At 43.8% G+C, this 13,047-nt stretch overlaps 1 protein-coding gene across 5 annotated transcripts in view; it reads left to right on the plus strand.

Moving 5' to 3' along the window:
* GATAD2A (GATA zinc finger domain containing 2A) overlaps window positions 1-13,047 on the plus strand; it is a 104,604-nt gene that overhangs the window by 37,391 nt on the left and 54,166 nt on the right. For all 5 annotated transcript variants that reach the window (XM_019416474.2, XM_019416475.2, XM_019416473.2 and 2 more), the window contains exon 2: window positions 4,816-4,904. In XM_019416474.2, the coding sequence (XP_019272019.1) occupies window positions 4,890-4,904 (15 nt within the window). In that variant the 5' untranslated portion in view covers window positions 4,816-4,889. The remainder of the gene's footprint in view (window positions 1-4,815; window positions 4,905-13,047) is intronic.

Raw genomic sequence — 13,047 nt, forward strand, 5'->3', positions numbered from 1 at the left:
GCCTGTGTAGCTGGCCTTACCGTTGGCTCCTTGGCCCTCATGGGGCTGGTTCTTTGCCTCTCTAGTATGCCAAGTCATTCTCCCCGCCCCCGCCCCTACTCCATGGGGACATAGGGTTAATGAGGCTCCATGCTTTGGAGAGAGTAGGTACTGCTTTGTGCCCTGGGGCTGATACAGAGCTGGAGCATCTCCTTGGTGTGCCTGTGCCCTGACTTTTTGTCGTGGTTGTGCCACTGTGTCTGGGTCACCTCTGTCCCTTTGATACTCAGCACAGCCTGCCAGGGCTGCAGTTTCCTCCTGCTTTCAAGAACCAGGTAGTCCATGTTTTCAGCCTCTGGGGCTCTACTGTCTCTGTTTCTATTACTCAGTTTTGCCTTATGGGTGGAAGCAGCTGTACACGGTGCATATTCCGGTGGGTGTGGCTGTGTTCCAGGAATACCGTTCACCAGGACAACTTAGGGAAGTTTGCCGACCCTGGATTAAAAAATGGAATCTTCGGCCCAAGTTAATCATTCTCCAGCCAGCCAGCACATGGAACCAGCCAGCACATGGTGTGACCTCTAGGCTTCCTTGAGATGCTTTACTACTGTGCTGCCTCAGTTTCTCCCTTTCTGATAGGGCTGGCCAGGGAGTCCCCTCCTTGACAATTTGGTGGTGCAGTCACTAAGACCTTTGCCAGACAGGGTCTAGGTAATTCTTTAGGGGCACTCAGTTTTCATGGAGCTAGTAGACTTAGTGGACTTAGAGGTGGGAGAAGGTGAGGGGTATTGTTGGGTTTCTTCTTGGAGTTTTTTGGCCTTATGTCATGTTTCCAGGACTGGATTAGAGCCAGGATGGTAAATGTTTAGTTATAGACACAGTTGAAAAAGTTTTACACAGCACAGTTGTTTGGTGAGTGCAGATGGTGGTAGAAAGAGACCAGAGGTGTGTAGCTTCTATAGAGCAGGGCCTCAGAAGGGATGATGGGGCCCTCCAGGGGTGCCTTGGAGAGCTTAGGCTTCCCGGTCAGATGCCTATGGCCCCAGAGACTCATCCCTGTGCTGACCATGGGTGCTGCAACCCGAGTGTATCCTCAGAACTGGAGTTCCCCAGATAGCAGCCAGGTTTTGCCCAGTGCTCCTCCCCTCAAGTTTAAAGGGGGTCAACCTCACTTGTCTAAGCTAGAGAGGATGAAATGGCAACAAAGGACTTCTGTTGCCCAAAGTGCAGTGACTTGATTTCATGTAAATTACTATGGCTGCCTTCTTACCAAGTGTGATCTCCTTTAGACTAGGAAATCGTTGTGTTTGGGTGGGTTGCAGTGTGTGTGTGTGTGTGTGTGTGTGTGTGCGCGCGCGTGCGTGCGCGCGCCACAGTACCCAGGTGTGGGGTCAAAGCCAAGCCATAATCATTTATCAAGGGAGTGGAAGAGTCTCTTATGAGTTGGTAATTGTGTACTTAAGGGTTACTTGATACTATTTTAAATGTATGGGTTGGAAATAAAAACAGTAAAAGCTCTCTAAATCCAGCCAGTGCGGGTAGATGGCAAAATAGTCCACATGATATATCAGTAAAAAGCAACTACAGTTTATTTTAGAGAAATGTCCCTAGTTCTGATGGTGCTAAGTGATCTCTGCTTGGTTTCAGCTCCTTTGTGAATTTTGCACTAATTGTATGGAGGGGCTGCTGCTGTGTGGGCTTCTCAGATAGGTTCCTTCTCCTTCAGTGTTAAATCATCCCAGCTCATTCATTCCATAAATATTTATCAGGCACTGGTGTGTGTCCAACACTGTTCTAGGTGTTTGAAATACAATCACATCAGGCAGATAAGACACCCCTTTGCTTGTGGCATTTATGTTCTTATTGGGTGAGAAAGTCCATACAGTACTACATTATATGGAATATGCAGAGATCAGGCCTGTGGGAGAGAAGGAGCAGGGTGGACCTCTGCAAAGGAGACATTTTGAGCGGTAACATGGGGGAGGGCATGGAAGGGTCTGCCATCTGGGCGTGAGAGTGATTGAGGCTGAGGGAGCAGGTATAGTATTAAGAACTCGAACAGCTACTGTTATAACAGGCCGTATACAGACATTTCTGAGAAATTGTGTGAAGCTGAATATGAACTGGACTTTTGCTGACATTTAGGGATTATTATATGGTAGTTGTATTTTCAAAGATCATTTTCAATTTGGGATGCCAGTTGGAGAAGTGATTGTTAAAATGATAACGTATCTGGAATTTTGTTTAAAACATAAAAAGGGAGGGAGAGTTCCTGGTATGTTGGAGGCGTGGCCCGGAAGCCAGCATGGCTAGGGTAGAATAGCAGGAGGCATGCCTCAGGCCAGGAGACAGTAGGGCTTCACTCTGCGCAAACGCCAAACATGGTGTCCACTGGAGGTGTGAGAAGCTGTTGGACTCCAAATGTGTTTAATGGCAGAAACAAAACGATTTCCTGATGGACTGGATGGTGGGGTAGTCTTATCAAGAGGGCAGCCCAAGGTTTTAATCTGAGCAGCCGAAAGACTCGATCTGTCATGAGCTGAGATGGGGAAAAGCCATGTTTGAGTATGAAAGTCTGAGTTTACCTTAAAATTTCTTGCACATTGCATTCCATCCATGCATTGTGTGTGTTGTGATAACATATTAAGAAGGCCTTCTTCCTTGCTGGGTTAGCCCTCCAGGAAAATTTTGTCCAGTGTGTCTTGTGGTCTTGCAGTCTTGCAGAGTAGGATACTGGATCTTTGTCAAAAATCAGTTGTACACAGGTGCATGGGTGTATTCTATTCCATCTCTTGTCTGTCTTTATCACACTGTCTTGGTTATTGTAGTTTTATGATAAATCTTGAAATCAGGTAGGATAAGTCTTCCATATTTGTTTGCCTTTTTCAGTTTTCACTATTCTAGTTCCTTTGCATTTCCATATAAATATTAGAATCAGATTGTTTTTTCTACCAAAAAAAAGAAACATGTTGGGAGTTTTTGATTGGGTCTGCATTGAATCTGTGGATCAGTTTGGGAGATAATTGATATCTTCTGATCCATGGACAAGGCATATCTTCCTTTATGTTTTCTTTTATTTCTCTCAGTGATGTGTTATTGTGGTTCTACTTGATACGTCTTGAACATATTTTTTTTTAATGCTTATTTTGAGAGAGAGAGAGAGAGGGAGAGAGAGACAGGGCACGAGTGGGGGAGGGGCAGAGAGAGAGGGAGACACAGAATCTGAAGCAGGTTCCAGACTCTGAACTGTCAGTACAGAGCCCGACACAGGGCTTGAACTCACTAATTGTGATATCATGACCTGAGCCAAAGTCGGACACTCAACCAACTGAGCCACCCAGGCACCCTGAACATCTTTTTAAAAATTAAATTTATCCTTAAGTATTTCATATATATGCTACTGTAAATGGATTTTTAAAAATCTGTGTGGAAATACTGCTGACTTGTGTGTATTGACTTTGTTTCTGAAGAGGGTAGGTGCTCAGAAAGCCTCTCCTTCTGGGCTTCCCCCTCCATGGCAGAGTGAGGCCATGGTTCAAGAGATATGAAAGAACTAGGATTAATGGTGTCCACTGTGTTTTTTGGCCTGAATGGGGCCAAAAAGGAGTGGCAGAAAGCGCTCCCCTCCCCAGGAACTAGCGCTGGTGGTGGCTACATCTGGCCCTGGGCCTCACTGAGGAGGATGCCATGCGTGCTCCTTGGTGCCCAAAGGTCTTTGCATAGAGTTCATTGATATTTGCTTATTTTGCAAGTTCTCCCATGGGAGTGTTTCTCGCTATCCATGAACTGTGAATTGTTGTGAACCCAGTTTAAAAATAAAGGTTTCATATTAGAGCCAGGCCTCCTGGTAGTCATGTGGGCTCAAAGAATGACAACAGAGGTGATACTGACAATATTCGGCAAGCTGCAACTGATAGCACTGCCTAGGAGTCTGGGATTTGGCTGGTTCTCTAGGTTTAGCCTCTGCGCCTGGAGCCCTGCGTGTCTGATGTCATAAAGGAGGGGGAAGTCCTGGAGCCACACTGTCTCTGTGACCTTGGGGGAGTTCTGAACATTCTTGATCCTTAATTTTCCTGTCTGTAAAACAGGTACTTCCTTCCTCCCTGGGCAGTTTTGTAATTCCTGTGGAGATGATCCCTGGGGTAAAACTTCAAGTTGCCCTATGGAGGTAAAGTCTGCCTGGGCCCAGGGCACATTGCACCCTCAGCTTCTTGAGGGCAAACCCTGCACTGCCTGGAATGGTGAGTGGTTTCCCTGGTGTGTGGACCGGGCAGCAAAGAAGTCATGTCTGTAGAGCGAGACCTGGGTGACCCTGGGCAAACTCCTGAATATTAGACACATTAGATCACTTATCTGAAAATGGGGATGATCATGTAACCCCAAGGTTGTCCTGGGGATTCAAAGAGATACAGAGTTTTAGCATAGTAACTGGAATTTGCTACTAAGCACCTGTTAAATTCTAAGTATTACTGTTTCTGCTATTAATGTTATTACTGTCATAACTGAAATGTTGAGCCATTTTCTGTGTGTTCAGTATGTTGGTGTGTGGCTGCATGTTACTACCTCATATCTGTGTCCATATTGCTGAAGTCAGTGTCTGGGATGCTAGTGTTTATTGGTTAGCACTGCATCAGGTCATAGGTCAGAGAGTGATTGAAATTTATTTCCTCAGCCTGCCTCCTTGTGGAAGGTAGTAGAGGCAGAGCTCTGAAATCTAAATTTTACTTTAATCTAAATTTTTACTAATTCCAGGGGTCAGAGACATTGAAAATTGTCCATACATTCCAGAAACTTTCCTTGGAAACTCAGTATTTCTTTTTCTGTCCTTTTTTTTAGGTTGGTCAGCACGTTGACACAAGTTGCCTTTTGACGTAGCTGCCGCCATGGCCAGCTGGTAGGACCAGCATCCCATGCCCAGAAGCCAGGTGAGTGGTTGAGGTCTGGTGTCTGGAATGAAGGCTCTGACTTGTCCAGTGAACCTCATTCAGCTCCTTGGACATTTGAAACTGAGCACTGCTTCAGAAGCTTACAGCTACCTCCTAGAGGAAATAGAGAGTCAAGTTCCTCCAGAATTGTGTACTGGGCTGTTACCACAGGATCACCCAGGCCCTGCCTGTTCCTTCCAGGGAGGCTGTTTGCTCACCCCTCCTATCTCAGGGTTCACTCACTTGAAAAGCCCAGGCCTAAATGGGATAAACCTTCCTGGTAAGATCAGGAAGAGGATAATTAATCCTAGCCAGGTGGCCTTTGTCCTCTGGCCACTTTTGTGATTTCCCAACACTAACCAAAATGAGTAGAATTTTTCCCTCACCACTGTCGGTAGTGCAGGGCCCTGCACTGGTGCTTGGTACTGGTTGCCCTTACTCCAACTCACACCTGTGAGGAAACTGAGCCGGCCTCACCCCTTGCTTAGGACTCTCAAGGGCTGAAAGGACCCAGCAGGGCAGAGCCTGAGACCTGGGTGGAATTTTTATCTTGTTACCATCAGAGTCTGGCCAGTCATGTTTTGGCCCAGAACTACTTACCTAGAGAAGAAGGTAGAACTGGGAATTGTCTTAGAACTCTAAGACAGCTTGGAGGACCTCCTGAGTTGGTCAGCTGCTTTTACAGGCTAGCCAGCAGGTGACTTGCTGAGGGGTGCATGTCTCTCTAACAGCATAGCTGTATGGGGTGAGAACCGGCTGCCTGGATTTGCCTGCTTCAAGACGAGAGTTGGGGTTGGTTTTGTGAGGTTTCAGCTCTTACTTGCATATAGCAAAAAAAAAAAAAAAAAAAAAAAGTATGGTCAAGTATTCCTGTTAGCAGGAAAACATTTCCAGAATGTTCTAACAAAAGCTTTAGCAGTGCTTTAGTTTTGTTTGTTTGTTTTTTTTACAATCAGGATATAATTTGCTTACCATACAGTTCACCGATTTATGATTTAAAATTCAGTGTTTGTTTATTTATTTGGTATATTCAAGAGTTGTGCAACCATCATCTCTGTCTAGTTCCAGAACACTTATCACCCCCAAAAGAAACTCCATCCTCATTAGCTGTCATTCCTTATCCTCCCTCTCCCACTAATCTATCTGCTTTCTGTTTCTATACATTTACCTGTTCTGGACATTTCATATCAACAGAGTCCTAGACTATATAACGTGTGTGTCTGGCTTTTCTCAGAGTAATGTTTTTGAGGTTCATCTACATTGTAGCATGATTCAGTGCTTCATATGCTTTTATGGCTGAGTAATTCCATCGCATGGATGGACCACTTATTTATTCATCAGGATAAATTTGGGTGGTTTCCACCTTTTGGCATTTGCAAATAGTGCTGCTATGAACATTTGTGAACACAATTTGTGTGGATATGTTTTTGGTTCCTTTGGGTATATACCTAGGAGTGGAATTGCTGGATCATATGGTAACTGGTGAACATTTTGAGGACTTGCCAGACTGTTGTCATGGCAGCTCTACCATTTTACACGCCCCCCTGCCCTAGCTCTACCTGAGACCCTCAGAGCCCTCTGGAGACAAGAAGTGACCTAAAGTCTATGCTGGTTTCATAGAGCTAGCTGAGGATCACCAGTGTTGATGATGCTTGATACCTGGTCCTAATGGCTTCTTACCTGGTGTTGGTGGCATAGTGGGGCATCCATAGAGGATGGGTCTGGCACTTGGCTGTCATCAGGCTATCTTTAGACATTAGCATTTAAAAATCATGGAACTTTACATCTGGAAAAGGTCTCACCTGAAGCTCAGCCCAGTGTGGTGAGTGCCTGCCCTTGTCCTGCAGTCCCGGTTGTTGTCTGAAGGCAGTAGGCTAGCTTAGGGTTCTCTGAGGTCCTAGGCTAGGTGCTCCTGCTTCTGCCTAGTCCTTTGTTAACTCAAAAGTACATGGTCAGGGGATCCTGGGTGGCTCAGTTGGTTGAGCATCCTACTTCAGCTCAGGTTATACTCTCATGGTTCTTGAGTTCAAACCCCACATTGGGCTCACTGCTGTCAGCTTAAAGCTGGCTTCTGATCTTCTGTCTCCCTCTCTTTCTGCCTCTCCCTCACTCATATTCTCTCTCTCAAAAATAAAACAATTAAAAAATAGGGGCGCCTGGGTGGCTCAGTCGGTTAAGTGTCCGACTTCAGCTCAGGTCACGATCTCGCGGTCCGTGAGTTCGAGCCCGCGTCGGGCTCTGGGCTGATGGCTCAGAGCCTGGAGCCTGCTTCCGATTCTGTGTCTCCCTCTCTCTCTGCCCCTCCCCCGTTCATGCTCTGTCTCTCTGTCTCAAAAATAAATGAACCGTTAAAAAAATTAATAAAATAAAATAAAAAAATAAAAAATAGTTTAAAAAAAAAAACCATGGTCAGAGCAGTAAGTACTTGCGGAATGAATGAATGATGAAAGAAAGAAAGAAAAGGAAGAGAGGGAAAGAAAAGAAAGAAAGAGAAAGAAAAGATGGCGGAGAGAAGGAAAGAAAAAGAAAAAAACAGACCTCCTCCTTCCCTGTCCAGGAGGGAAGACAGCCATTGCATGAAGGGGTTTGATGGGAAAGGACAGTCTGTAAATAGTCATGGCATGTGATGGCTAATGTCAAACGGGCAAAAAAAAATACCCTTGAGTAATTATTTTTTAAGGATTTATAAATATGTCAGCTTGTGTACTCATTGTTGTGGGGTGTAAGTCATTTCAACAAATTGATTTTGTATTTTCTTTTTTTAATTTTTTAAATTGTTTTTATTATTTATTTTGAGAGAGAGATACAGAGTGTGAGCAGGCGAGGGGCAGTGAGAGAAGGAGACACAGAATCTGAAGCAGGCTCCAGGCTCTGAGCTGTCAGCACAGAGCCTGACGGGGGGCTGGAACCCATGAACCATGAGATCATGACCTAAGCCGAAGTCAGACGCTCAACTGACTGAGCCACCCAGGCACCCCTTCTGTTTTCTCTGTTTAACACCAGCCCAGCACCCCCTTTCAGTTGAACCGTGGCCTGTGGTCACCTCGGGTCTCCCCATTTCTGCCACCCAGAACTTAATAAGCATAGAAGAGGAGCAAGACAGGAGGAGGGTTGGCTCCTGGTGAGCCTGACATATGCACACAGCCCCCACACAGTGCCCCACACTGTACACAGTTGTAGGTGTGCACACCTTGGGTCAGACTGCCTGCTTGGGCTAATGGATGTGGCATCTGCCCCTCAATTTTTGCCTGTCAGGGGTGCTGTTTATTCAGCAGGTACACACTGCTCATGTGCTGAGTGACTTTGCCTTATGTTGGGTGTTAAGGATTAAAAATGGGTGTGACTTAGAGGAAAACAGTTCACAAAAAAAGTGAGTGCAGATGGCTCTTACCAAAGGTATAGAAGATGCTCAAGTCTTTCTGATACTAAGAATAATGCTCATTGGAGTTTCAAGACAACATTTCTGACCTTTTGTCCCTAGAGGTGGATACCAGTCTATTGATGGGAATCAAGCACTGCCATATATTGCTTTTGGAGGCTCATAGCTCTTCAGAGAGAGATTTGTTTACCCTTTGCTTCAGAAATTCCGCTTCTAGAAAAATGTATCACAAAGATACACTGTCAAACATAAGAATTGTGACAAGGATGTTCATTCTAACATTCTGAAGTAACAAAGCTGGAAATGACTTAGATGTTTGTCAGTTGGGGCTAGAGACTTATGGGGATGGATCTCCTGGGTGGGGATGGCATCAAGCCCCCTGAGCAAAGGAAGAAGGGACGTCCTTATGTCATGGTGATGGGATTTCTAGGGTGAAATGAGAAGTGGAAGAAGCAAGGTGGGGGATAAAGAGATACAGTATGCTTACCTCTCCAAGGAAAGGTGGAGGGACATGGATGTATGTGTATTTGCTTCTATTTTATTTTTAAATATGGAAATACAAACCATAAATGAACAATATGGTTATTTCTAGGAGGAGGGATGAGAGAGGACAGGGTTACCAGGAGATGTCTCTGGTTTTCTTTTCTGTGTAGCACCAGATGGGTGTTTTACATAATTATGAAACAAAAGTATGGCAAGTTGTGAGGCGGGGGGAGAGAAGCAAACCCTAAAAAGCAAAAGGAAATTAATATGAATCTAGGTGTATGTCAGTTGTGATCCAAGTTGTGACTTAACTAATGTTTCAGGATTTCCTTTGCTCAACTTTTAAACATAGTAGACTATAAATGTTTTAGTGAGATATGCTGTAAGGGCAAAAACTTTTTTTAAAAAAATCAGTTAACTATCTTTAAGAATTATTTTTAGGTTAATAATAGGTTAATAATACCAATACTCACTACTGTTTCAGCAGTGCCCCCTTACCCACCAGAACACTTTCCAAGACCACTGTGGGATGCCTGAAACCGCAGATAGTATCAAACCCTATATATACTGTGATTTGTTCCTGTATACATGCAGACCTATGATAAAGTTTAGTTTATAAGTTAGGCACAATAAGAGATTAACAACAATAACTAATAATAGAACAATTATAGCTATGCTAGGGGCGCCTGGGTGGCTCGGTTGGTTAAGCGGCCAACTTTGGCTCAGGTCACGATTTTACGGTCCGTGAGTTCAAGTCCCGCGTCGGGCTCTGTGCTGATGGCTCAGAGCCTGGAGCCTGCTTCCGATTCTGTCTCCCTCTCTCCCTGACCCTCCCCCGTTCATGCTCTATCTCTCTCTGTCTCAAAAATAAATAAATGTTTAAAAAAAATTTAAAAAAAAATTATAGCTATGCTATAGTAAAAGTTGTGTGAATTTGGCCTCTCTCTCAAAAATCTTAGTACTGTACTCACCCTTGTAATGATGTGAGATGATAAAATGCCTGTGTTATGAGATGAAGTGAGGTGAGTGACGCAGGCATTGTGACATAGCATTAGGCTACTATTGACCTTATGATATGTCAGAGAATCATCTGCTCCTGGGCCATGATTGACCACAGGTACCTGAAACTGTGGAAAGCAAAACCGTGGATAAGTGGGGACAACTGTATTATAGGAGATAACAAATAAGTAGTAATTAATGTCTTTAAGAACCAGAATTTTCAGCACCAAAGAAAAATGCAAGTATAAAATCAAGGCACTTAAGCTAAAATGTTTTAATTCTAAATCTGCATTGGGAACATGTGTAAGACTACTAACGGTGAGACGGGAGTATGAATAAGAACAGATTCCCAATTTGGAGTGTCAAATGTGTTAAAAATCAACAGGTTCATTTATATTGGTACTCAAAGGAAAGGAAGAATCTTGCTGGTCCTCTTTGGGGGGTGCTAGGGAACCAACTCATTTCGAAAATTGGTAAATGAAGGGAAAGAAACAAGCATTTATCCTCTTTTCTATGGACTGAACTCTCGAGGAACAAAACAGTGGGTGAGAACAAGATCAGTGCTGCCCTACAAAACTTCCTGGAACTCTCTGTACCCTCACTGTCCAATGCACCTGGAATAGTTTGAAGAAGTCAACTTTTAATTTTATTTAATTTTAGTCTATTTAAATAGCCACATGTGGCTAGTGGACAGTGCTGCTATTGACATATTCTGGCTAATTAAAATGAAATGATGGAGTTAGAAGTTTATAAGTTTTCAGACACCTAATAAAATGGTGAGTCCAGACAGTGATCCTCAGTGGCCGCCTGCACCCAAGAAGGGTACCTGTGCTACTGGAAGGATGTGTGCTTGTTTTGGCCGCAGAATCTAGTTTATAGTAAATCAGGGGCATGTTGCATTATACTACGGGGATGCCACCAGCAAACCTGACTGTGGGGAAATAAGATAAATAAATGATTGAAAGGAAAGGTTTTGGGAGGACCTAAGTGTGACTCTGACAAAGACTAAGAAATGCTTGTTAATTGTTGGAGGTCAGGTCACGGAATTATAGTGGTTTGTAGATACAAATACTGACCAGTGCATTCATAAATGAATGTTGTGTAGGATTTGCTTCACAGGAGCTAGTGGGGTATGGGGGAAAGGAGCAGTGTATGGAAGACCTGCAGCCTGGGTGGTGCATGTGCGCTGTGAATCCTGTTGTTTGTGCTACTTCTGAGGGCATTGCTACTTTTGCAATTTTCCGTAATCAAATATTTGAAAAATGGGCTTGACCCAGGCATATATATTCCTCAGGGAGCTTTATCACGTACATCACCCAGGGCAGGGGAGTCCTCTGTTACAAAAGGGTGGCGGCCACTGTGGTTAAATTTAAGCAGAATACTTTCAGCAGAGATTCTGGAATTGCTAAGGGGCTGTGGCTGGTGGCCTGTCAGGTGGAACAACTTCCGTTTCCAGCAGTCTTATTTTCAATAATAATAATACTCACAGCTACCCTTCATGGAGCCGTCAGAGCATTTCCCATTTCACAGGTGAGGAAAACTGAGGTGAACCAGGCATTCTGGTTTCTACTTGATGTACTGCGATGCTGATGGCACCTTCCTATCTCTGAGCCCCTGGCTTCCCTGCCCAGTGCTTGGAGCTCACCTTACCCCTGCATGTGCTTCTTCACTTCAGTACTGACTCTGTGATATCCCATACTTTGTTTTCTGACATAATATAATTTTGATTAGAGACCAGTCTCACTTCCCTCTTGGTGTCATTTGTCCATAGGAGCTATAGCCAGTGGATAAAGTAGATGGTTTGATTCCATGTGTGATCTAGGGATCACTGCAACTCTCAGAGTGATAGGGACCTCACTGTGTGTCTCTCCGCCTGATGTCCACTGCCCATGCACCTGCCTTCTTGCATATCTTCCCAGGGTTTCCAGAGAGGAGGCCCCAAGGTGTCCCAGGGGCCCAGTCAGCCCCTTGTTCTTGGTAGAAACTAAGCCGGTATTTGGACAGATGAGTAAAACACCTGTGAGACTTAGGTGGGTGGCACATTCCCAGTAATGTGTTAATGTAAAACCGTAGCATGTGTTGTTTTGGTTTTAGACCGTATGAAGCCTACGATGAGCCTGACTTAAATCGTATTCTGATGGTGGTGGTTTGTGTGACCCCAGTTGTCTGAGGCCTTACCCTCTTTCTGCCTTGGTTCCCCATTGCTAGATTGGTTCTTGTGTGTACCACATAGCCACACAACCAGGCATCAGCTTTCCTTTGCTTGGAGGTGGTTCTTAGTTCCCACCTGTGGGGTGGGCTTGTTGTGGCCTCAGACTCTGTGAGAACTGGATGGTTGACTCACAGAACCTAAAAAACTCCCCCAATTTAACCATTTTAAAGTGTGTAATTCATTGGCATTTAATGCATCCATTGGCATTTATTGTACACTCATCATCTCTATCAAATACCAGAACGTTTTTATCCCCAAACGAAGCCTGTACCCATTAGCAGTCACTATCCCCTCTTTCATCTCTGTGTCCTTCAGGGCCCTAGGAACCACTAGTCTACTTTCTGTTTCCGTGGATTTGCCTGTTCTAGGCATTTCATATAAATGGAATCATACACTATGTGGCCTTTTTTTTTTTACCTGGCTTCTGTTGCTCAACGTAGTATTTTCACTGTTCATCCACATTGTGACATGAATCAGAACTTCATTCCTTTTTATGAGTGAATAATACTTCATTGTATGGATATATCACATTTTGTTATTTGTTCATCTGTTGATGGACATTTGGGTTGTTTCTACTTGTTGGCTATTGTAAATAGTGCTGCTTTTAACATTTGTGTATAGATTTTTGTGTGAATATGTTTTCACATCTCTTAGCTTGTGTACCTAGCAGAATTGCTGGGTCATATGTAATGCTGTATTTAACTTTTTGAGAGACTGGCAGACTGTTAACCATGTCACCACGCCATTTTATAGTCCTGTCAGCAGTGTATGAGGGTTCCAGTTTCTCCACATCATTGACAACGCTTGTTTTTTCTTTTTTTCTTTTTTTTTTCTTTTTTTGTTAACAACCATCCTAGTGGGTTTGAGGTAGTATCTCATTGTGATTTTGATTTGCATTTATCTGATGATAAATGATGTTGAACATCTTTTCATGTGTTTATTGGCCACTTGAATATCTTCTTTGGAGAAATGTCTATTTAAGTCCTTTGCCTATTTTTTAATTGGATTTGTTGTTTAATTATAAGAGTTCATCGTATATTTTGGCCACTACACGCTTATCAGATAAATAA

Source organism: Panthera pardus, unplaced genomic scaffold (genome assembly GCF_024362965.1).
Source record: "Panthera pardus isolate Hobbes unplaced genomic scaffold, ASM2436296v1 HiC_scaffold_8, whole genome shotgun sequence".
Taxonomy (NCBI): Eukaryota; Metazoa; Chordata; class Mammalia; order Carnivora; family Felidae; genus Panthera; species Panthera pardus.